The sequence below is a fragment of the Ursus arctos genome, unplaced genomic scaffold, assembly GCF_023065955.2.
Source record: "Ursus arctos isolate Adak ecotype North America unplaced genomic scaffold, UrsArc2.0 scaffold_28, whole genome shotgun sequence".
NCBI classification, from domain to species: domain Eukaryota; kingdom Metazoa; phylum Chordata; class Mammalia; order Carnivora; family Ursidae; genus Ursus; species Ursus arctos.
The window spans coordinates 7,476,645-7,503,124 of record NW_026622963.1 but is presented as its reverse complement, the minus strand read 5'-3'; the positions used below and the strand labels follow the sequence as shown (position 1 = coordinate 7,503,124).

Sequence of the window (26,480 nt, the reverse complement as noted above, 5' to 3'; positions counted from 1 at the left end):
TTTGCTGGTTATGGGTCTGTTCAGGTTTTCTATTTCTTCCTATGTCAGTTTTGGTAGTTTATATGTTTCTTAGTAATTTATCCATTTCTTCCAGATTGCCCAATTGTTGGCATATAATTGCTCATAATATTCTCCCTTTATTATTTTTAAAGTCTAGGCTCCATACCCAGCATGTAGCCCAGCATGGAGCTTGAACTCCTGGCCCTGAGATCAAGACCTGAGCTGAGATCTAGAGTTGGACGCTCAACCTACTGAGTCACCTTGGTGCCCCCATTACATTCTCTTAGAATTATTTGTATTTCAGTGGTATTGGTTGTGATCTCTCCTCTTTCGTTTGTGATTTTATTTGGTTACTTTCTCTTTTCTCTTTGATAAGTTTGGCCTAGGGGTTTATCAATTTTGTTAATTTTTTCAAAGAACCAACTCCTAGTTTTGTTTATCTCTTCTACTGTTTTTTTTTTTTCTTTATCATTTATTTCTACTCTAATCTTAATTATTTCCCTTCTGCTGGTTTTAGGCTTTATTTGTTTTTCTTTTTCCGGCTCCTTTAGGTGTAAAGTTAGGTTTTGTATTTGAGACTTTTCTTGCTTCTTGAGGTAGGCCTGTATTACTATATACTTCCCTCTTATGACTGTGTTCTAGAGGTTTTGGGCTGTTGTGTTTTCATTTTCACTTGCTTCCGTGTATTTTTTTATTTCTTCTTTAATTTTCTGGTTAACCCATTCATTCTTTAGTAGGATGTTTTTTAACCTCCGTGTATTTGTGGTCTTTCTAAATTTTTTTCTTGTGGTTGACTTCAAGTTTCATAGCATTGTGGTTGGAAAATATGCATGGTATGATCTCTTTTTATACTCATTGAGGCCTCACTTGTGATCCAGTATGTGATTTATTCTGGAGAGTGTTCCATGTACACTCAATATGAATGTGTATTCTGCTCCTTTAGGTCCATCTCCTCACTTTCAATCTGCAGGTGTCTTTAGGCCTAAAATAGGTCTGTTGTATGCAGCATATAGATGGGTCTTGTTTTTTTTAATCCATTCTGACACCCTGTGTCTTTTGATTGGAGCTTTTAGTCTATATACATACAAAGTAATTATTGACAAACACGTACTTACTGCATTTTATTACTTATTTTATGCTTGTTTCTGAACCTGATCCTTTCTTGTCCTTTTCACGTTCATGGTTTTCTGATTTTCTTTAGTGATTAATTTGGATTTCTTTCTCTTTATTCTTTGCATGTTTATTAGTTGTTTTTGATACATGGTTACCATTAGGTTTGTACATAAAGTCTTCTTCATATAGCAGTCTGTATTAAGCAGATGATCATTTAGGTTTCACCCCATTCTTTTCTCTTCTCCCCCATGTTTTAGGTATATGTTATATTTTGTGTCCTTTTTTTTGGTGAGTTCCTTGACTGATTTTTCACAGAAATACTCATTTTTACTACTTTTGTGTTTCTTACCTTTATACTGTCACTTTTGGTCTCTCCACTCCCAAGTGTCCCCTTTAATGTTTCTTACAGGGATGGTTTAGTGGTCACAAACTCCTTTGGTTTTTGTTTGTCTGGGAAACTCCTTATCTCTCCTTCTATTCTGAATTATAGCTTTGCTGGATACTTCAAATATATCATGCTACTCCTTTCTGGCTTAGAAAGTTCCTGTTGAAAAATCTTCTGCTAGCTAGCCTTATGGGTTTTCCCTTGTAAGTTACTGAATTCTCTTTTCTTGCTACTTTTAAGATTTTTTCTTTATCACTATATTTTGTAAATATAATTATAATATGGTTTGGTGTGGATATGCTTTTGTTGATTTTTTTTTATTATGTTATGTCAGTCATCATACAGTACATCATTAGTTTTTGGTGTGATGTTCCATGATTCATTGTTTGTGTTTAACACCCAGTGCTCCATGCAACATATGCCCTCCTTAATACTCATATCTGGGCTAACCCATCCGGCCCCCCCTTGCTTTTATTGATTTTGATGGGAGTTCTGTGTGCCTCCTGTGGATCTCAGTATCTCTTTCCCAGATTAGTAAAGTTTTCCACTGTTATTTCTTCAAATAAATTTTCTGTCCTCTTTTCTCTTTCTTGTTCATCTGTGATTGCTGTAATATGAATGTTACTATGTTTTATGGAGTCACTCATTTCCCTAGAATAAGTCTATTCTTGTTTTGCATAATTCTTTTCTTTCTCTTTTGTTCAACTTGATTACTTTACATTACTCTGTCTTCTAGGTCATTAATTTGGTCCTCTGCTTCTTCCAGTCTGCTGTTCATTCTGTCAGGTGTGTTTCTTATTTCGTTTAATGAGGACTTTACTTCTGCTTTGTTGTTCCTTGTCTCTGTGGTAAGGGCCTCACTGATGTCTTCCAATCTTTTCTCAAGTCCAGTGAGTATCCTTATGATCATTGCTTTAAGTTCTCTATCAGACATGTTACTTATATCTGTTTTGCTTAGATCTGTGGCCATGGCCTTGTCCTATTCTTTCATTTGGGATAAATTTCTCTGTCTCCTCATTTTGTCTGCATCTCTGTGTCTGTTTCTTTATGTCTAGAATGTCACTTATGTTTTCTGCTCTTGAAAGTAGTGACTTAACAAAGAGGAGGTGCCAGAGTGCCTTACAGTGTAGTGTCCCTTCTTCACCAGAACCTGGCACCTCAGGAGAATATCCTATGTGTGTGGCTTACACCTTGCTGTTGTTGTGTCTGAGTCACTTTTTCTTTCAGTGCAGTCATCTGCACTGACTCCTTGCCTGTTGTGAGCTGTGCTTACTCTCTGTGATGCTAGTGGGACCCAGACAGGCCAGTTCTGACAGGACATGTCCACCAGCGAACTTGGGAGCAGGGCGCATTGTTAGCAAAATTGGCATTGGGCTACTAGTTTTATGGTGGATCATCCGTGAAGCGCTGCAATGGCTGGGGGCATGAGGCTGGGTGTGACAGGAGTGATGGCTGGGGGCATGAGGCTGGGTGTGACAGTGCAGTGATGGGCCTCATACGTGGTGGTGGCTGGGCAGGGTGCATGCAGCTTTAACAAAATTTTCTGTGAGGGGCACCTGGGTGGCTCAGTCGGTTAAACATCTGCCTTTGGCTCAGGTCATGATCTCAGGGTCCTGGGATCGGGCCCTGTGTTGGGCTCCCTGATCAGTGGAGGGTTCGCTTGTCCCTCTCCCTCTTCCTCTTCCCCCGCTTGTGCACTCTGTCTTGCTTTCTCTCTCTCTCTTTCTGTCTCTCTCAAGTAAATAAATAAATAAATCTAAAAAAAAGTTTTTTCCCCCTGATCCATGGGCCAAGGCTACAAGTGTCTGCAGCCCCACCTACCCCAGGTGGCTCTGTGTTTTTGCTGGGGGTGAGGGGGAGAAAAATGGTAAATTGCAGGTTCCTTTGTTTTCAAAGAAGTTCCCTAAAAGCCTTCCAAATCATCATTAACATATAGGTCTCCTGTTTGCCCCCAGCATTGTGTAAACTGCCATTTTTATGTTGCCTTTCCACATAGGCTGCTGTCTCTTTGAGGGCAGCGACCCAGCTATCACTTGCCCTCCCAGCTTATCCAGTACTGAGTCAGATGACTTTTAAAGCTCCAGTCTGCAAGTCCCATTGGTTTTCCAAACTCACTGAATTCAGCTCCTTTGGGTTTTTAAGCTAGATGTTATGGGCATTATTCTTCCCCATGTGAGCTGCCTGGTGTGAGGACCCATTTCTTTGCCTTCTCTACACATGTATCTCCTTCCTTCCTGTGGGAAGCCTCCCTCTATTTTTCTGATTTTCTTTTTTTTTTTTTTAAAGATTTTATTTATTTATTTGACAGAGAGAGACAGCCAGCGAGAGAGGGAACACAAGCAGGGGGAGTGGGAGAGGAAGAAGCACGCTCATAGCAGAGGAGCCTGATGTGGAGCTCGATCCCATAACGCTGGGATCACACCCTGAGCTGAAGGCAGACGCTTAACCGCTGTGCCACCCAGGCGCCCCTATTTTTCTGATTTTCTTAACCCTTCAGATGCAGCTTCTTCTCTATATTTAGTTGTGGAGTTTGTTTTGCTTGTCTTCAGTTCACTCTCTGGTGTTTTGACTTGGATACTGGTGATACCTACTTGTACGCATGGGACAGGATGAGCTCAGAGTCCTCCTACATTTGCATTTTTAAATTAGCACATATTTACTAAGAAACATTGGAAATATAGAGAAAATAGTAAAGAATAAAAGAAATCATTAATAGAAATAGTCACTATTAAAATCTTGTTCCCTTTTAATTTTTTTCTCTGATTTGTATAGGTACCTATTAACATCAGAAGAAAAAACCAGAGATTCATTCTTGTGAACTGGCTGTCATTTGCCTCTAGACAATGTTAGAGAAACATAAGCTCAGTTCTGGCCAAGCTTTTCATGAAGATTAACTCTATCCTGTTAACATGTCATTTCTTGAGATAGAATAAATATAGTTACTAATATATAAGTTTTCTGAGTTAAACTGTAATTCAGTTGTACTTCCCCTAAGTTTTACCAATTGGATTTTGAGTGATCACAGAACATTTCTTTGCATAATTTCTAAACATGGTTGAGTATTTCTTCTGCAATTTGTTGAAGGCTATTTTTGTGTATTTCCCAGCTTAAAAAAAAATACTTTGGGGTGCCTGCGTGGCTGCGTGGCTCAGTCAGTTAAGTGGCTGCCTTCAGATCAGGTCATGATCTCAGGTTCCTGGGATCCAGCCCCGTATTGGGCTCCCTGCTCAGCAGGGAGTCTGCTTCTCTCTCCCCCTCTGCTCCTCCTCCCTGCTCGTTCTCTGTCTCTCTCTCTCAAATAAGTAAATAAAATCTTAAAAAAAATAAAAGTCCTTACTTTTCCTTAAAGCATACTGTTCTTTTTTGTGCCTTTACTCAATTCCATTTATTCAACTCAATCATTACCTCCTCCCCTCTCCATGACATCTTTTCATCTATAGAAACAATTACTTTTTTTGTTTGTTTCCATTGTACTGTGGAACTTTTACCATCTGCTCTCAGTACCTGTTTTCAGAGTCACTGCTTCAGGTCTCAGTCTCTTGGTCTGCATCTCAGCCAGCAGGGATAGGGAAAAGGCAACAGAGCCCATAACTCTAGGCATGAACTACAAGTGGCGCGCACCACTTACAGTCACATTTCATTGTCCAGAACCACTCATGTGGCTGTTCGTAGGTGCAAAAGAAGCTGGAATATGTAAACTTTAGATGGACAGTCATGTGCCCAGCTAGAGCTTTGCAGCTCTATATTAAAATAAATTCTTTCTAATGGATATTGTTAACATTCTTTTCTACAAGCAAATACTTATTCCAGTTCCTAACAGATGGTAAGCATCTATAAATATTTAATTGAATGAGTGAATGCATGAGCGATTTGAAGGAGCTGCGTGATCTCCCTTGTACTCTTGTCTAGCCTTATTTATCACTGTTCTCTGCTTGTCTTCTCATTCACCTAGACCAGTTCTTCTCGTTTCATTCCCTTTCCCCTCCCCTCTCCTCTGCATGCCCCTCCCTTCCTTCTCTTCTACCCTCTCCCTTTTCATTTTGACATAATTGTAGTTACAGAAAATGTGCAGGAGAAGTAAAAGAACCCTATGTTTCTTCACCCAGATTTATTCAGATTTCATCGATTGTCCCAATATTGTCTCTTTATAGCAAAAGATCTTTGTTGTGTTCAGTTGTCATGCCTTTTTAGGCTATTTTGAAACAATTCCACAGCCTTAGGTTTCATTGCATTGACATTGTTGAGGAACATATACCAGTTACTCAGAATTGTTCCTCAGTTTGAGTTTGTCTTATATTTCTTCATGATTAGATTCATGTTATGCATTTTGGGCATGGACTATCACAGAAGAGATGCTGTGTTTTCTCAGTGTTTGATGTCAGGAGATATGATATCTATCTGTCCCATTACATTTGATGTCTGTAAGGGTGTTTCCAAAAAACAAACAAACAAACAAAAAACCCCAGCAAATTTACTATTATTTTCCTTTGTAATTGATGAGTATCTTGTGGGAAGATACTTGAGACTGTGTAAATGTCCTTCTAGTCTTTCAAACTCTCACCCACTAGTTTTAATTTCCCCTGCTGATTCTTGACTAAATCAGTTATTACTATGATGGTTGCCAAATACTGTTTTTTTAAATTCCATCATTCATTCTGTATTCATTAGTTGAATTTTTGCCTTAAAGATGAGTTTTTCCTTCTAATTTATAGCCTCAAGCGACTCCCACTGAACAAATTTGTGACAGTTGGAGCATTGAAATAAAGGACAGGGAAAGATTATAATCCACTGGATAAAATAAGAATCTGTGAGTCTGTACTAATATAATTTCTTTTTGAAGAGTATTTTTTCTAATAGGTAATACATTTATATTATTAAAACATCTTTTGAAAAGTGTGTGTACTGAGAAGCCTAACTGCCCCTTCCCCTCTTTGTCCTCTATAGGTATATATTGTTGTTAGTTTCTTATTTATCTTCCCAATGTTTCTTAATTCAATATAAGAAATAAGACATATGCTTATTTTCTATCCTTTCTCACACAAAATTTAGCATATTATATAATTATATAATACTCCTTTGTGTCTTGTTTTTATCATTGAACAATATATTTAGGAAATCACTCTGTGTCTCTGGTAGACAGAATCTTTAAGAAGTCCTTCTTAAGGTTCCTGTCCCCTGGCTATTCAACCAAACACTAATCTAGGCACTGCAGTTGGAATTAAGATTGCTAATCACCTCCTGTTTTTAACATAAAAAGTTTATCCTGGATTGTGCAGATGAGCCCAGTATAATCAGAAGAGGAAGTCGTAAGAGTCAGTCAGAGAGATATAGTTGAAGAAAGATGTAGAAGACATAGGTAGAAGGAGGAGTCAGAGAAAGTGGAAGCATGAGAAGGATGCAATCCGCTTTGGTAGCTTTGAAGATGGAGAAAGGGGAACCGTTAGCCATGGAATGTGAATGGCCTTCTGTTAGAAGCTGAGAACAGCTAACAGCCAGCAAGGAGTCAGGAGTTCCATCCTACAACTGCATGGAACTGAATTTTGTCAACAATATGAATGAAATTGGAAATAGATTATTCTCCAGAGCTTCCTGAAAGGCACATGGCCCTGACAATACCTGATGTTAGCTTGGTGAGAGTTGTGTCTGTCTTCTAGCCTACAAAACTGGGAGGTTATGAATGGGGGTTGTTTTAAACTGCCAAGTTTATCGTAAATTGTTACAACAGCAATAGAAGACTAAAGTAATAGTTCTAGAAATCTGTCTAATATTCCTTTCTGGACCATTGGGTTGTTTCTCTTCTTTTTCTGTTAAAAACAATAATGGCATGAAGAATAACTCGTGTGTGTGAGAAAGAATGGACAAGGATTCATAGGATTGGAATTCCTGGTCATAGGGTCTGCCTATATTACCTGCAGGAATAATCACATTTCTGTTTCAACTATGAAAGTGGGTTGTTAAGTTTTTAGATTTGCCAGTTTGGTAGATAAAGAATATTATATCTCCCTGTAGTTTTAGTTTGCTTTTCTCTTATTATCAATGAGTTTGAGTATCTTCTTATGCTTCAGTACCATTTACATTTTTACCTCCTGTAGCATATATATATATGTTCATTGCTTGTTTTTGTAGGGGTTTAGTCTTCTTTCTCAATTTCTGGGAACTTCATATATGAGGGAGATTACTTTTTGTCTGTGATATGAGTTGTAAATATGTTTCCCCAGTTTGCCAGTTGTTACTTGATGCTGCCTTTTAATATTATTTGCTATGTAGAAAATTTTTACTTTTATGAAATTAGACTTACCAAACTTTTCTTTCATAGCTTCTGAATTTTGGGTCACAGACTACCCCCCCCCCAAAGGTTATAAAGAAATTTTCAGTTTTTTTCTTCTAATACTTTGATGGTCACATTTTTTTACATTTAAATTCTGATCTTTATGGCGTTATCCTAGTGTATTGTATGAATTACACATCTAATTTTACCTCTTCCCAAACCCATCATCATTTATTTAAAAGTCTGCTCTACCTGTCTACTTTGAGATGTTACCGTTTTTGGATTCTTTTATCTTGGATCTTTTTATCCTGTTCCATTAATTGATCTGAGTACTCATGAGCCAGTTCCATACTACCTTAACTATTGAGCTTTTATTATCTGGCTAAGTCCTTCCCTTTTCTTTCTTTCTTTCTTTCTTTCTTTCTTTCTTTCTTTCTTTCTTTCTTTCTTTTTTTAAGATTTTATTTGAGAGAGTGCGTGCACACACGCAGGAGCTGGCAGGGAGGGGCAGAGGGAGAGGACGAGGGAAAGGGAAAAGCAGACTGTCTGCTGAGCAGGGAGTCCCATGCAGGTCTCCATCTCAGGGGCCATCCCAGGAACCCAAGACCATGACCTGAGCCAAAGGCAGATGCTTAACCAACTGAGATACCCAGGTGCCCCGCCCCCGCCCTGGGCCAGTTTTCTTTCTCAGATCTTTTCTAGCTATTTTTACTTGTTTTTCCATATTAACTTTGAATTCAGTTGTCCGGCTTGAGGGGAAGAAATCTAGTAGTACTTTTACTTAGATTACCTTATATTTATAAATTAACATACAGAGAACTGACATCTTTATGATTTTTTATCTTTTCATCTGTGCAAGTCTATTTTTGTGTCCATTAAGAGGGTTTTAAAGCTTTTCATATATGGTTTTTTATTATTTCATGCTGTATTTATTACTTGGTGTTTTATCTCAGCAGAGATAATCATTGTAGTTAACAGTATGGTGTATATCCTTCTATGCTTTTTCTGTACTTACATAAACTCTTTAGTAGTTTTCTAGGTGATATGCAGGAGTTTCTGAGATACTTTCAGGGATTTTGCAAAATTAAAGCTATTTTCATAATAATAATGACATTATTTTCCCTTTTTCACTGAGTTGAACAAAAGGAATCATGCGTGAACTGCTGACAACTTAGCACAAATCAAGGCAGCTTCTCCAAATGGGAACGGGAAGTATGCTATAGCTGCATGTGATGGTTGTCTCAAAAAAGATCACTTGTACAGTGGAGCTGTAAACGGATCTAGTTTTAAAAAACTTTTAAAGTTTTAAAAAACTGTGACAAAATTCATATGACCTAAAATTCACTATTTCAACCATTTAAATTATATACTTTGGTGGATTTTAGTATATTGGCTATATTGGGCAACTACCACCACTATATAATTCTAGAACATTTTCATCACCTGCAAAAGAAAGTCTGTACTCGTTAACAGTCATTCCCATTCTCTGTTTCTCTAGTCCTGACAGCCACCAATCACTTTCTATCCAAGTGGATTTGCCTTTTATGGTCATTACTTATGGGTAAAAAAATAATCATAAAATATTGGCCTTTTGTGTGTGTCTTCTTTCACTTAGCATACTGTTCTCAGGATTCATTCATGTTGTAGTATGTGTAATATTTCATTCCTTTTTATAACCAAATAATATTCCACTGTATAAATACACTTCATTTTATTTATCCATTGGTCAGTTTTTGGCCTTTGGGGTTTTTCCACTTTTTGACTATTAGGAGTAATGCTGCTATGAACATTTGTGTACAAGTTTTATATCAACATGTGTTTCTAGCAACTTTTTTCATAGAACATCACTTTTACTTTATTGACAGGGCTGTACTTATTCAGACTTTGGGACTTGGCAGACATTTTTTGAAAATGAATTAAGCGACTCTGTCACTTCAAGGAAAACACCTAACAGTATTTGTTAACAGTGGAAAAGTTTTAAGCTTTCAAGCAAAAATTAGAATTGTGGAAAACTTGTGAGTGTGATAGCTTTCCAGTAAGGAATTTTCTGATGAGATTGGTGGTAATATGAAGGAATATGACCTTTTGAAAGGGTATATGTGTCAACATTTAGAAGAGTTGCATAACTCAGTGAACCAGTATTTTCCAGATGACCAACGCCTAACACTATAAAATCATGTATAGGTGAAAACGTCCATTTGAAGTACAGGATAGACTAAAAGGTTTTTTCAAACAGCTTGAGACGAATGTACTTCTGATGTAATTTATCCCTTCTGAGTTTACAATTCAGTGATTTTTAGTAAATTTATACAGTCACAACCATCATCTCAATCCAATTTTAGAACACTTGCATCATTATAAAAGGATTTTTTGTGCCAGTTTGCAGTCATTGCCCTTTACCATTCCCACCTCTAGGCAACTGCTAAGTATCTATAGTTTTACTGTAGAATGGAATCCTATAAATGGAATCATAGGATGTGTAGTCTTTTGCATATGGCTTCTCAGCATAATGTTTTTTTGAGGTTCACCCATGATGTGTGTATCGGTGGTTTGGTCTTTTTTAAAAAGTGCTTAAGTACTATCCCATTGTATGGATATACCATATTCTATTTATCCTTTTATCATTTGATGGGGTATTTGGGTCATTTCTATTTTTTGACAATTATGAATAATGCTGCTATACATTCTCATACAGGTTTTCATGTAGGCATATGTTTTCAGTTAGTTCTCTTAGTTATAAACCTAAGAGCGGAATTTCTGGGTCATATCATAACTCTGTGTTTAACATTTTCAGAAACTACCTGTTTCCAAGTGAGTGCACCATTTCACAATTCCACCTGCAGTATCTGAGAGGTTCAGTCTCTCCACATCCTTACCAACAGATAGTTGTTGTCTTTTTAATTATAGCCATTCTAGTGGGTATGCAGTAGTCTCTCATCGTGCATTTCCTAGATGACTAATAATTTTGAGCATCTTTTTGTGTGTCGGCCATTTGTACTTCTTTGATAAACTGTTAACTATTTTGTCCATTTTTTAAAAAAAAGATTATATTTATTTATTTGAGAGAGACCACGAGCAGGGGGAGGGACAGAGGGAGAAGCAGACTCCCTGCTGAGCAGGGAGCCCAACTCCGGGCTCAATCCCAGGACCCTGAGGTTATGACCTGAGCTGAAGGCAGCCACTTAACCTACTTAGCCACCCATGGGCCTCTATTTTGTGCATTATTAAATCAAGTTATCTTCTTGTTATTGAGTTGTAACAGTTCTTCATATATTCTAGATAGAAGTCCTTTATTAAAGAAACAATTTGCAAAGATTTTTTCTGAGTCTGTGGCTTATCTTTATTTTTTTAATGCTACTTCAAAGTAAAAGTTATACAACAACGGATTTTACGAAGAGTTCCTTGGTGTGCCTTTAGATTCCATATTTCAGTTAACCTTTAAGTTACCATTTGTAGAGTTTTGATGTTATATTATTATCTGAAAGGAAAATTAAATTGTCCATTTTCCAATTTTATGTCTGTATGAAGGTGGATATTCTTCATGTATTTCAAACTAAACTGTGTAGTGCCAACAGACTGAATGCAGAAGTCAATATGAGAATCTGTGTTTCTTTCATTAAGCCAGACATAAAAGAGATTTACAAAACCGTAAAATAATACCCCTTTTGTCACCACTTTGATTTAAATATATAGTTGTTTTTCATGAAAATGTTACTTATGTTAGCAGGTAATGTGTTTAATGTTAATGTTAAGTGAATTGGATAAATACTTAAAATTTATTTCAGTTTTAATTTCTAATGCAATATATATCAATAGGTATGACTCATAGAAACTAAAGTTCTTTGAGATCATTAATAATTTTCAAAAATGTAAAAAGTTCTTGAGGCTAAAATAAAATTTGAGGACCATTTCTTTTATTATTTTACATGCTGATTCAGAGTCGAATAAGACAGCTCTCATATGTTAATAGCATTGCTTTCTAATTTTCATACAAGTTGGTCTTGTTTCTCTACCAGATTGTTAGCTTTTTGAAAGCAGGGACCACATGTATTGCTTTTATTTACTTTCTCAGAAGATTGTGTATATTCCTGGAATAAGTGTCCATTGAAGACTTAACAAGTGATTGAAGGATTTCCCTTTGGCTGACCATGTTAGGGCAGCATTTACTATGTTGGCTTTAACATAAATAACTATGTTTTTGCATTCAGGTGGAAGAGCACAATGGTCACATCTTTAAGGCTACTCAGTATAGCATCCCTACATACTGTGAGTACTGTTCTTCTTTGATATGGATAATGGACCGAGCCTCTGTTTGCAAATGTAAGTATGAATGATCTTTTTTTTTTTTTTAAAGGAATTCATTGCAGCAATTGCAGACATTTCACCATGAACCTTCTTTTTGCTTATAAAAATCTTGTAACATCTGGCAGAACCCATGTACTTTGTGAGATCCCCATATAGCCATTCTTTGAAGCACAAAATCAAGTCCAGAGACCTGAACTGACTTCCCCAGGTTCCCAGGGGTCCCACTTTAAGCTTGTGGCTAAGAAGGGTCCTGTCCCTGCTCTCTGGACTCACAGCCAAGCCACCCTTCTAGAAGTTTTTTTATCCACATCTAATAGCCTGAGGACTCAGTTTGAGCTTCTCTGAAGCCAGAGGAAGAGCTGCTCTGAGGGAAGACAGCTACCCTCTCACCATACTGTTACTGTATTTATTAGCCAGTATGAGTGATCTTGGAGGAGTTTTTTTAACCACTTGACATTTCTATTTTCTAAGTTTACTCATGTCTTTGTTAACATGAAAGGAGTAGTTTACATTTCCTGATTCTTTAGCCTCCTTTCACTATACTCTTTACCCTACTCTGTGTAGCCAAACCAGGTATTTTGGTGTTATTTGCTCATTGTACTTGCAGCATACTTTATCTGAAATGCTCTTTTCCCAGATACTAGTTTGACTATTTCAGTTAATCTGTGTCTCCACTCAAATGTTACCTCTTAGAGAACTTTTTCCTTACTGTCCTATCTAAAATGCCACTTGGTCCCTTAATTCTCTGTCCCCTTACTCAGCTTTATAGTCTTCATAGCACTTATCACTACCCAAAATTATATTAAGTATGTGTTTGTTTTCTTGTTGTCAATCTGTTCACCAGAATGTATGCTCTGTAAGATCAGGAAGCTTAATCGTTTCTTCTGTATCACCAGTGCCTAGAACAGTTCTGGTATTACAAGTTTTGATAAGTTTTTGTTGGGTAGATGGATGGATGAATTAATGAAAAAAATAGATTATAACAAAAAAGATACTTTTTTCTACTGTAATCTTTTCATTAGAGTATATAAATCCTAGAATGGGTGTTGAGACTTTTTTTTAGGTCACCTTGGTTCTGGCTTACAGAGGACATTTAGCTTCTATGTCTCCATGCCATACATCTACTCTGGTGCTTTCAGAGTTCTGTGAGGTTTGGTTACTACTGTGAGGTTTGGTTACTACTGGGCCAGAACTGAATGAATGAAATATTAGGAAGGGTTTGTCCAGTAGGACAAGGATGAAAGTCATGTTTGCCATAGTGAAATCACCATTATTGCTAGATAATGTTCATTTGCTCTATTGTTCAGCAGTGGTTTCTTTTTTGTTTTATTACCAGTAGTCTAAAAAATTATATTGAGAGCAAAATAGGGAGTAGTTTGCCATTAACTTGACTGTTTAATGTTAGTTTGAATCTTTTAGGTTTGGCATAATTTTCTCTGTGTTTTGAAACTGAAAATGTAAAAATTCTGCTTTTTTATGACTTTGGTTGGCTTGGTTTGATTTCTTAATAGAATTAACCAACTTTCTTTGTGATTATACTGGTGATTTCATCAGCAGAATGATATGGCCTCCCTCTCAGCCTTGAAAACCCCACAAGTTATGCTTTAGAAACTCAAGAAGGATATTTAGGTGTTGATATCCAGGAGCTACAGCTGGTGTAACAAAATGACTTAGTTCAAATATATTTCAGTATTCTCCCTCTCACTGCTTCTTCCCGCCTGTCAACTGCCTAGCCACCCTGTTCTCTGCTACTCCAAGGAATAATTTCTCTTCTGAACATTTTCTTTATCTTGTCTTCCCAGTCACAACTGATATTGTTTATGTTCTGGTTCCTCAGAGCTCTGTTCTGGACTTTCTAAGAAAATAAGGCTTTACTTCTATCTTAATGTGCTTTGTACCTTGTTTTCATTTCAGTAAGGGTCTTTGGCAGTAATGCCTTTCTTACCCATTGGAATGATTCTTAATAGGTAATTCTGGCACTTTAACAGATTGTAGAGAGGCATATTAGAGGAGCATAAAGACTAATTTGTGAATCGAGCTAGAAAGATAGAAAGTATTCTGTAGGAATGTAGTGGGAGCAGGAAGGAGGAACAGACAGTCTTGAAAGATTCAAAGCTTTTTCATAGACAGTAGTTAGAAATTTTAGGCATGTTTTTCAACTTCATTTTTCTAAGTAGAATGGGTTAAATCCTTTTTTATTCTAATACCATACCACGTATGTATATGATATTATCAGATTTAAAGAAAAAAATTTATGTCCAAAATAAAGTTGTAAACTTTTTAAGCTCCTGCCATTGATGTACAGACTTCTAAAAGTGCTGCATTCTTATCCTGTTTTTCAGTATGCAAATATGCTTGCCATAAGAAATGCTGTCTGAAAACCACAGCCAAGTGCTCTAAAAAGGTAAGAAATTACCATCTATGAGTAATAAATAACAGGTCTGTTGATCTTTTCTGCCTTGTGAAGGAAATCAAGTCCTCTTTGATGGTTTTATAGAGCAGTGGTTTTCAAACTTTTTGACCACAAATCACAGAAATACATTTTATGTCATGATCCAGCATATATATATATATATATGGATATGTTTGTATAATTGAATTGATTTTCCTGGAACTATATTTACCTTTACTACTTGGGAGAGCTACTAAACTGGTTTCACTGCTGACAATTTATTAAAACACTGCTTTTAAAGATTTCCTACTTCATTAAATGCTCATAAGTCTTCCTAGGAATTGTCTTGAAAGTGGTAGGCTATAACTAAAGATTTTAACATTAACAGCAAAATCCATTGATGTTTTTACATATTTCCACTTGGATACACAGAGATCTAAAAGATATTAAACATGTACTCTGATACTTTATCTTCAGGGAAGCAATGATTTTTGAAAGCTTTCAGGCTTTTATTGATATATAATCATATATAACCCTGAAATTTAGAGGTTTTTCCCTCAAGGCACTTTCTGAATTCTTAAGCTACATGGGGTAAAAGGCTAAGAAGCTAAACAGAAAAAAAAGATTAGATTTTTCTGTAGTTTCACATTGCTAAGGAAAGAAAAATTGGAGATGTAATGATCCACCTTTAAAGAGGGACCCTAGTGAATACCCTATACTTTCAGTGAGACCTCTAAAGAGCTATACTCTAGGAAAGGGAGTGAATCATTGATAGGCGGGACTTCATAAAACCTGAAAACTAGCTTTGAGGCAGTCCATGATTAGATTAAGATGATCCATTCCTTAAGTTGCCTACCCACCAGAGAGAATAGGGTGAATCCTCTCCTAAGAGAGAAAACATCATCCAGAGTTTTATAATTTGTTTATATATAATATCAGATATTAAGAAATGAGACTGATAAAAGAATAGATAATATCAATAGACTCATAGATGACCCAGTTGCTGAATTATCAGACATGAACTTAAATTTTTTTTAACTAATATGTTGAAATAATAGATAAAAAGAAAATTTCTTTTTTATCAGAAAATGGAAATGGGGCAAATGGAGATTCTAAAAATAAAAAATGCAATTAGAATTATAAATTCAGAAGATGAGCTTAACAGCATATTGGTCATAGGAGAAGAGAAATTTGGTGAACTGAAAGATAGTAGAAATATCCAATGCAGAGAGCAGGAAAAGAATAGGGAAATATAGAAATAAGTATGAGAGACATACAGGAAAGGATGAAAGGTTCTTAAATGTGTGTAATAGGAGTCCAAGAAGAAAGGAAAGAGGATGAAGGAAAAGCAGCATTTTAAAAGATAATGGGCAACACATCAAGTCACAGGTTCATGAATTATTTTTAACCTAAAGTGGGATAAATTACAAAGAAAGCCACACCAAATGCACAATGTTACACGTGAAAGAAAAAGAAACTTCTTAAAAGTAATGGGGGGGAGGGGAAGAAACACTGCTAAAGGAACGGTGAAAAAGACTGACAACTGACTTCTCAACAGAAATGATGGAAGCCAAAAGATAGTGACCTGGCATATTTTAAGTGTTTTAAGAAAATAAAGCAAACTCAGAATTCTGTACCCAGTGACAGTAGCCTTCAAAAGTGAAAATGATGTGAAGACATTTCCAAACAGAGACTCAAAATTTGTCACCAACAGACCTGCACTAAAAGCAATACTAAAGGAGGTTCTCCAGGCAGAAGGAACATGATCTTGGATGGAAACAGAAATGTAGAAAAGAATAAAGAGAAATGTAAAGAGTAAATAATATTTGTAAATTTAAATGAATATTGACTAAAAATATAATGTCTTGTGACACTTAAAATTTAGAGTTGACCAACCTCACAGGTTTGAACTGCGTGGATCCACTTACATGGATTTTTTTTGATAAATATAGTTCTGCAAATGTATTTTGCTTTTGATTTTCTTAATAACATTTTCTTTAGCTTACTTCATTGTGAGGATACAGCATTTAATTCATATACAAAGATGTGTTAATTGACTGTTCATGTTATAAGTAAGATTTCTAGTCATCAATAGCCTATTAGTAGTTAAGTTTTTGAGGACTCAAAAATTATATGCAGATTTTTGACTGCACAGGGAATTGGTGCCCTTAACTCCCACATTGTTTAAGGGCCAATTGTGTATAGAATTAAAATGCCTGACAACAACAACAACAACACACAAGGTAGTTGGGTAAATGGAGTTAAACTATTCTAAGGTCTCTGGGTTATCTGGGAAGTGGTTAAAGTGTTAAAAATACATTAGATTTAAATATGTTATGGATATTTGTTGTAGTAACCACTAACAGAATAGCAAATGAATATATATCTTAAAAGCTAATAAAGATGGGAGAATGGAAAAGCAAAAAAATACTTGATTAATATAAACAAAGACAAGAAATGAGAGAAACAAACATAAATTAGGTCAGAAAAGAAAATAGATTAGTAGGTATAACTCCAAATATATTGGTGATTAGTTTAAATGTTAATAGGCAAGATACTTTCAATTAAAAGACTAGGTTAAAACCAACTGAAATTCTCAAGTGATATGCTGTTTACAAGCAACATACTTAAATATAAAGACACAGAAAGGTTAAAAGCAAAAGGATAGTATAGCATGCAAAGACTAACCTATAGAAAGGTGGTGTAGCTATACTAATAGTAAGGTGTATTTTAGGGCAAGAAACATTACTTCAGATAAAGGTGTTTTGTAATGATAAAATGGTCAAGCTGTCAGGGAGATATGAAAATTCTAACTTTATAAGAGTCTTAACATTATTGCTTCGATACCTGACAGACAAAAATTTAATAAGGATGTTAAATGATATGAAAAACACGATGAAAAAACTTGAACTAGTTGATATGTATTGAACCCTGCCTCCTACAACTGCCTGAATACAGTCTTTTCAAGTGCACATGGAACATTTGAGAAAATTGATCATATGTTGGGTCAAAAAGCAAGTCATTACAAATTTCAGAGGATTGAAAATATTGAGAGTACAGTTTCTGACCAGAGTGAAATAAAGCTCTAAAAATCAACATAAAGATAACTAGACAATCCTCAAATACTTGGAAATTAAGCAGTATTCTTAGAAATTACAATAAAAATGAAAAGACATTTTGAACTAAATGATAAAGTATGACTAGGAACAAAAGTGTGGGTATAGCAAAAGTTGTGATTAGAGGACTATTTATAGTTATTTTAAATGTATACAATTAGAAAGGATACAAAGATAGAAAATGGTCTAACCTTCTATTTCTAGAAGATAGGAAAAAATAATCTTAGCAAATTTAATCCAAAGGCAGTAGAAGGAAGATAATAAAGAGAAATAAAGGAAATCAAAAGCATTTGTTAAGAGATAAAAATCTAGAAAGCCAAATTTGAGCTCTTTGAAAAGACTAAAATAGTGGATAAACTCTTAGCAAGAGTGATCAATAAAAAGAACTTCTAAAAAACAAATTGTCATAAAAAACTCATGTATCAGTATAGATGCTATATATGTTAGAAAGGAAATTAAAGGCGATTAGGGGATACCTTGATGATACTAACAAATTTGAGAATTTAATAGGCAAATTCCCACAAAAATACAATTTAGCTAAACTAAGAAAAAATAGAAAATCTGAAGAGTCATATCAATTAAAATAATTAGTAATTGAAAATCTTTCCACAAAGAAATTCCAGGCCTGATAGTTTCATCATTGACTACATCCCAGTGTTTAAAAAAGAAACAACACTAATTTTCTATAAACTCTGCCAGAGAGTAGTAGAGGAGTGAATATGTCATAAATTTTTCCCCCAAAATTGAGTTATGAAGATAGTGAAACCTTGAAGTCAAACATGAAGGGGGTATTACAATAAAGGAAAATTGTAGGTCAGTCTATATCATTGCATAGATATTTAAGTCTTAAATTCTTAGCACATTGAATCTGTGCTAATGGTAAAAAATGAAAAAAAAAAACCTTGTGATAAAGTTGGTTTTTATTCTATGAATACAGAGGTGGTTTATCATTCAAAAATCAAGTGATGTGGACATCCTGGGAAGATGGCATAATAGGAGCATCCTAAGCTCTCCTTGTCCCCTAGATACAACTAGATAATACCCACATCAGTGTAAATAACTCAGAAAAATGACCCAAAGACTGGCAGAACAGGTTCTCCACAGCTAAATGTAGAGAATAGGCCACATTGAAGAGGGTAGGAAGAGAGGACATGCAGTGGGAGCTAAATGGACCCACTGGACTGTGTGGGAGAGAGGGACTGCACAGACACAGGGGAGAGGACCGGACCCCACACCAGGTACCCCAGGTCTGGGGCACTCACATGGGAAACAGTCCTCATAGCATTTGGCTTTGAAGACCAGAGGGACCTAACAATCAGTGGGCCTTAACACTAAACATTTATTTATTTATTTTTAAAGACTTTATTTATTTGTCAGAGAGAGAGAGAGAGAGCACAAGCAGGGGGAGTGGCAGGCAGAGGGAGAAGTAGGCTCCCCGCTGAACAAGGAGCCCGATGTGGGACTCCCATCCCAGAACCCTGGGATCATGACCTGAGCCGAAGACAGATGCTTAACCAACTAAGCCACCCAGGCATCCGAACACTGGAAATAAAACAGTGTCTTGGCTCTGGGGGACCCAGGAAGGTGGAGCCCTCACATTTAAAGAGACAGAATAGCAAACAGTCCTGCTGAGATACAGCATAGAAGCAGCAGTTTTTGAAAAATGCCTGGGGTATATGGGAAGGAGATTTATTTCCTAATCTCAGAATATGGAGAGGCAGGGATCTTTTGGGGACTTCTCCAAGAACAGAAGAGATGGTGGGTGCCATTTCCTTCCTTGATGCCAGCCTAGATACACAGCCGTCTACAATAACTAGTGCTGCAACACCACTCTCCACCTGGCTTGCTAACAGTGCATCTGCCCCCGTGTTCTCCTGTAGAAACGGCCCCTCCAGTACACCCTTGGCCAGAGACCATCCAAAGTGGTACCATGAGCCTGGTAGTGTACAAGTGGCCCTGACAGGAGCCAGCACCACTCCAAAGTGTTTCTTGCTCTGGAGAGAGTGAAACATAACAACACATACCAGTATAAATTGCAGCCCCAGCAGTGGGCTAGGGACAGACATCATGTCCAACTGCAGGCCCTGCCCACCAGCAAAAGCGTCTCAGGAGACAACACAGGGAAAATACCCTGTAGTTCAGTGCTGCTGCATCTCTGGCAAACTCCTGGTCTGATTACTTAAGCCCATGGTGGCCCCAGACTGGCCCACTAACAACACAGGGACCAAGCCCTGCCCACAACAGGCAGAGAGAGCCATTGTAGATGACTGGACTGAAGACTCAGTCACAATAACAGGGTGCATACAACACACATAGGAAACACCTCTGAAGCACCAGGTTCTGGTGAACAGGGAACTTTGCATTGTAGGCCATTATAAGACCTCTCTTTCATAAAGCCACCACTTTCAAGAGCAGGAGATGTAGCGGACTTTCCTAACACATAGAAACAGACCCAGAGAGTTAGACAAAATGAGGAGACAGTTGAATGTGACCCAAATGAAAGAACAGGATAAAAATCACAGCAAGAGAACTAAATGAAGCAGAGAGAAGTAATATGCCTGATAGGGAATTTAAAATAATGGTCATATAGATACTCACTGGACTTGAGATAAGAGTGGAGGACCTCAGTAAGACCCTCAAAAGAAAACTTGGGAAAGAACCAGAGATTAAGAACCTAATAACTGAAATTAAAAATACGTTAGATGGACTAAATAGGAGACTAGAGGAAGCAGAAGAAGAGGTCAGCAGCCTGGAGGACAGAGTAATCGAAAGCAATCAAACTGAACAGGGGAGGGAAAAAAAAATAAATGAAAATAGACTAAGGGAACTTGCAACACCATCAAGCTTAATGACAGTCACACAGTAGAGACCCCAGTGGAGAAGAGAGAGAAAAGAGGGCAGAAAATTTATTTGAGGAAGTAACAGTTGAAAACTTCCCTAATATGAAGAAGGAAACAAATCCAGATCCAAGAAGCACGGAGAGGCCCCAACAAAATCAACCCTAGGAGGTACACACGAAGACAGTAACTAACATGGCCAAAACTATTGATAAAGAGATCATTTTAAAAGCAGCAAGGGAAAACAGATACATACAAGGAAACCCCTTAAGGGTAACAGCTGATTTTTCAGTAGAAACTTTGAAGGCTAGAATAGAGTGGCATGATATATTGAAAATGCTGAAAGAAAAAACCTACAACCAAGAATACTCTATCCAGCAAGGCTATGAATTAGAATAGAAGGAGAGATAAAGAGTTTCTCAGACAAACAGAAGTTAAAGGAATTCATCACCACTAAACTAGCCCTACAAGAAATGTTAAAGGGGACTCTGGAAAGGAAAGACCGACCATAAGTAGGAGTAGTAAGAAAAATAGGAAGCATATACCCTATGACCCAGCATTTGCACTACTGGGTATTTACCCCAAAGATACAGACGTGGTGAAGAGAAGGGCCATATGCACCCCAGTGTTCATAGCAGCATTGTCCACAATAGCTAAATTGTGGAAGGAGCCAAGATGCCCTTCAACAGACGAATGGATAAAGAAGATGTGGTCCATATATACAATGGAATATTACTCAGCCATCAGAAAGAATGATTAGCCAACATTTGCAGCAACACGGATGGGACTGGAGGGGATTATGCTAAGTGAAATAAGTCAAGCAGAGAAAGACAATTATCACATGGTTTCATTCACTTATGGAACATAAGAAATAGCAGGAAGATCAGTAGGAGAAGGAAGGGAAGAAAGAAGTGGTGTAAACAGAAGGGGGAATGAACCATGAGAGACTCTGGACTCTGGGAAACAAACTGAGGGCTTCAGAGGGGAGGGGACTAGCCCGGTGATGGGTATTAAGGAGGGCACGTATTGCATGGAGCTCCAGGTGTTATACTCAAACAATGAATCACGGAACACCACATCAGACCTAATGATATACTGTACGGTGACTAATATAACATAATAAATTAAAAAAAAAAAAGAAAGAAAAAGAAAAGAAACAAACTGAGGGCTTCAGAGGGGAGGGGACTAGCCCGGTGATGGGTATTAAGGAGGGCACGTATTGCATGGAGCTCCGGGTGTTATACTCAAACAATGAATCACGGAACACCACATCAGAACTAATGATATACTGTACGGTGACTAATATAACATAATAAATTAAAAAAAAAGAAAGAAAAAGAAAAACAGGAAGCATAAAAGTGGTAAAAACAAGTGTACCTATAAAAATCAGCCAGGGGACTAACAAAAGATGTAAAATGTGACACCATATACCTAGAACATGGGGAGTGGTGAGGAGTAAAGAATGGGCTCAAATTTCAGTGACCACCAACTTAATATAGACTGCTAAATGCATAAGGTGTTATATATAAAGCTAACGGTAATGACAAATTACAAACCGGTAACAGATATGCAAAAAGTAAAGAATAAGGAATACAAGCATATCACTAAAGAAAACTAGCAAACCATGAGAGAAGAGAGCAAGAGAAGAAAGGAACAGAAATGAACTATAAAAGCAACCATAAAACAAGTTTAACAAAATGACAGTAAATACATACCTATCAGTATTTACTTAGAATGCAAATGGACTAAATTCTCCAATCAAAAAACGTGGTGTGATGGAATGGATTAAAAAAAACCCAAGTCCCATGTTGATACTTCCTACAACAGACTCATTTCCAACTTAAAGTCACCTGCAGATTGAAAGTGAAAGGATAGAAAGCATATATCATGCAAATGAAAGTGAAAAGAAAGCCTGGGTAACAATACTTGTATTGGACAAATCAGATTTTTAAAAAATTTTTTAAAGAGTTTATTTATTTATTCGACAGAGAGAGAGACACAGCCAGTGAGAGAGGGAGCACAAGCAGGGGGAGTGAGAGAGGAAGAAGCAGGCTCTCAGCAGAGGAGCCTGATGTGGGGCTGGATCCCAGGAATCCGGGATCACGCCCTGAGCCGAAGGCAGTTGCTTAACGACTGAGCCACCCAGGGGCATCTGGCTGGCTCAGTTGGAGAAGCATGTGACTCTTGATCTCAGGTCATGAGTTCGAACCCCATGTTGCATATAGAGATTACTAAAAAAATTAATAAAAACTTTTTAAAAAATCATAAAAAAACAAAGACAGGAGACAAAGAAGGACACTATATAACCATAAAGGGAACAATCCAACAAGAAGATATAACAATTGTATTTATGTACCCAACATGGGAGCACCCAAGATACATTAAAGCAGCTAGTAACAAACATTAAGTAATCAATAGTAATACAATAATAGTAAAGGACTTTAATACCCCCATTACATTAATGAATAGATCACACAAACAGAAAATCAAGGAAACAGTGACTTTGAATGACACTTGGACCAGATGGATCTAAAATATATATTCAGAATATTCCATCCCTAAAATAGCAGAATACACATTCCTTTCAAGTGCACATGGAACATTCTGCAGAATAGATCACATATTAGACCAAAAATAAGTCTCAACAAATTCAGAAAGATTGAAGTCCTGCTGTATATCTTTTCTGACCACAGCAATGTGAAACTAGCAATCAACAACAAAAAAAAATCTGGAAAGAACACAAATACCTGGAGGTTAAATAACATGCTACTAAACGATGAATGGGTCAACCAAGGAATCAAAGAGGAAATTTAAAAAAATACATGGAGATAAATGAAAATGAAAAGCAAACAGTCCAAAATCTTTAGGATGCAGCAAAACCTGTCCTGAGAAGGAAGTTGAGAGCAGTACAGGCCTACTTCAAGAAGCAAGAAACATGTCAAATAAACAACCTACCCTTATACCTAAAAGAATTTAAAAAGAACAACAAACAAAACCCAAAACTAGTAGAAAGAAAGAGCAGAAATAAATGAAATAGAAACTAAAAAAAACCACGAGATCAGTGAGACCAGGAGCTGGTTCCTTGAAAAGATCAACAAAATTGATAAACCTTTAGCCAGACTCATAAAAAAATTAAAAAGGACTCAAACAAAATCAGAAATAAAAGAGCAGAAATATCCACTGACACCACGGAAATATAAACTTTTAAGAGAACATCGTGAAAAATTGTATGCCAACAAATTGGGCAACCTAGAGAAATGGATAAATTCCTAGAAATGTATAGCCTCCCAAAACTGAATAGGGAAGAAGTAGAAAATTTGAACGGACCAGTACCAGCAATGAAATTGAATCAGTAATTAAAAAACAAAACAAAACAAAACTTCCAACAAACAAAAGTCCCGGACCAGACAGCTTCACAGCTGAAATATACCAAACATCTAAAGAATAATTAATTAATAGCTGTTCTCAAACTATTCTAAACAAGAAGAAGAAGGAAATCTTTCGCATTCATTCTGTGAGCCCAGCATTACCCTGATATCAAAACCAGATAAAGGCAGTATAGAAAAAGAGAACTACAGGCCAATATCTCTGATAAATATAGATGCAAACATCCTCAACAAAATATTAGCAAAGTGAATTCAACAATGCATTAAAAAAAATCATTCACCATGATCAAGTGAGACTTATTCCTGGGATACAGGGGTGGTTCAGCATTTGCAAATCAATATGATATATCACATCAGCAAGAGAAAGTATAAAAACCGTATGATCATTGCAATAGATGCAGAAAAAATGTGACAAAGTATCCCATCCATTCATGATAAAAACCTTCAATAAAGTAGGTTTAGAGGGTACATACCTCCACATAATAAAGGCCATATATGGAAAACCCACAGCTAACCTCATACTTAATGGGGAAAAACTGAGAGCTTTTCCCCTAAGGTCAGGAATAAGACGATGTCCACTTTCGCCACTTTTATTCAACATGGTATTGGAAGTCCTTGCCACAGCAATCAGACAAAAAGAGAAATGAAAGGCATTTTTCCAAAGAAGACATGGAGATGGCCATCAAACAGAAAAAGATGCTCAACATCACTCACCATGAGGGAAATACAAATCAAAAGCACAGCGAGATACCACCTCATTCCTATCAGAATGGCTAAAACTGTATCCTGTGGAAGGAGCTGAGACGCCCTTCAACAGATGACTGGATTAAGAAGATGTGGTCCATATATACAATGGAATATTACTCAGCCATCAGAAAGAACGATTACCCAACATTTGCAGCAACGTGGACGGGACTGGAGGAGATTATGCTAAGCGAAATAAGTCAGGCAGAGAAAGACAATTATCATATGGTTTCACTCATTTATGGAACATAAGAAATAGGAAGATTGGTAGGAGACGGAAGGGAAGAATGAAGGGGGGGTAAACAGAAGGGGGAATGAACCATGAAGAGACTATGGACTCTGGGAAACAAACTGAGGGTTTCAGAGGGGAGGAGGGTGGGGGATTGGGCTAGCCCAATGATGGGTATTAAGGAGGGCACGTATTGCATGGTGCACTGGGTGTTATACGCAAATAATGAATCATGGAACATTGCATCAAAAACTGGGGATGTACTGTATGGTGACTAATATAACAAAATAAAAATTAAAAAAAAAAAAGAATGGCTAAAACTGAAAAACACAAGCAGTAACAAGTGTTGGTGAGGATGTGGATAAGAAGGAACCCTCGTGCAGTGTTGGAATGCAAACTGGTGCAGCTGCTGTGGAAAACAGTATGGAGGTTCCTCAAAAAGCTAAAAATAAAATTACCACATGATCCTATAATTCCCCTACTTTGTATTTACCCAATGAATACGAAAACATTAATTCAAAAAGATATATGCACCCGTGTGTTTATTGCAGCATTATTTACAATAGCTAAATTATAGAAGCAAAATAAATGTCCATTGATAGATGAATGGATAAAGAAGATGTGGTATGTATACACAATGGAATATTACTCTGCCATAAAAAATGAAGTCTCGCCATATGCCACAACGTGGATGGGTCTAGAAAGTATAATTCTAACTCTGAAGTAAGTCAGAAAAAGACAGGTACCATATGATTTTATTCATATGTGGAATTTCAGAAACAAAACAAAGAAAAAAATAGACAAACCAAAAAACAGACTCTTAAATATATAGAACAAACTCTGATGGCTACCAGAGGGGAGATTGGTTGGGGTATTGGTAAGATAGGTGAAGAGGGTTTAAGGTACACTTACGTAACATGATGAGCACTGAGTAGTATGTAGAATCGTTAAATCACTATATTGTACACCTAAAAGTAATATAGCAATGTATGTTAACTATACCATAATTAAGATTAATAAGAAAAATTTTCTCCCTGAAAAAAATAAAAAGTGATAAAATTCACATTGAACAAATAAAAAAATGTTTATCTTAAAGAGAAAAAACATTAGATAAAATTCAAAACCCACTCATTATTCAAAGAAACCACCAATAAATAATCTACCACAGAGTGGGAGAATGCATTTGCAATCCATACAACCATCTTGGATCTACAATATCTAAAAAGCATCAAAAATCAGTAAGAAAGATGGTCAGCTCTGTAGAAAAATGAGCACGTGGCTTAATCAAGCACTTGACAAAAGACCAGTAGATGTGAAAAGGTGTCCACCTTCACTAATCAGGGAAATACAAATTGAAACCATAGTGAAATATATACCCACTTGAATGATTAAATGGAAAACATCCTAACAAGGTTGTAGAGCAGCTTGGACTTTAGTACATTACTGGTAGGAGTATAAGTTGGCGTAAGTAATCTTGACGTTTTGGCAGTCCTTATCAAATCTGAGCATAAGCATTTCTAATGACTCAGCAGTATCACTCCAAGATACATACCCAGCAAATATACATAAATGTTTGTGCCAAAAGACAAATAAAAGAACATTCATATCAGCACTGAGATATCCCCAAATTAGAAGAAAGCTAAATGTCCATCAGCAATAGAATGTATAAATAAATTATGGTATACAGTTGACTCTGGAACAATAT

At 36.6% G+C, this 26,480-nt stretch overlaps 1 protein-coding gene across 14 annotated transcripts in view; it reads left to right on the top strand.

Moving 5' to 3' along the window:
* Positions 1 to 26,480, top strand: part of MYO9A (myosin IXA) — a 285,328-nt gene that overhangs the window by 217,674 nt on the left and 41,174 nt on the right. For all 14 annotated transcript variants that reach the window (XM_057303771.1, XM_057303769.1, XM_048221939.2 and 11 more), the window contains 2 exons: positions 11,975 to 12,086; positions 14,414 to 14,475. In XM_057303771.1, coding sequence (XP_057159754.1) covers positions 11,975 to 12,086; positions 14,414 to 14,475 — 174 coding nt within the window. The remainder of the gene's footprint in view (positions 1 to 11,974; positions 12,087 to 14,413; positions 14,476 to 26,480) is intronic.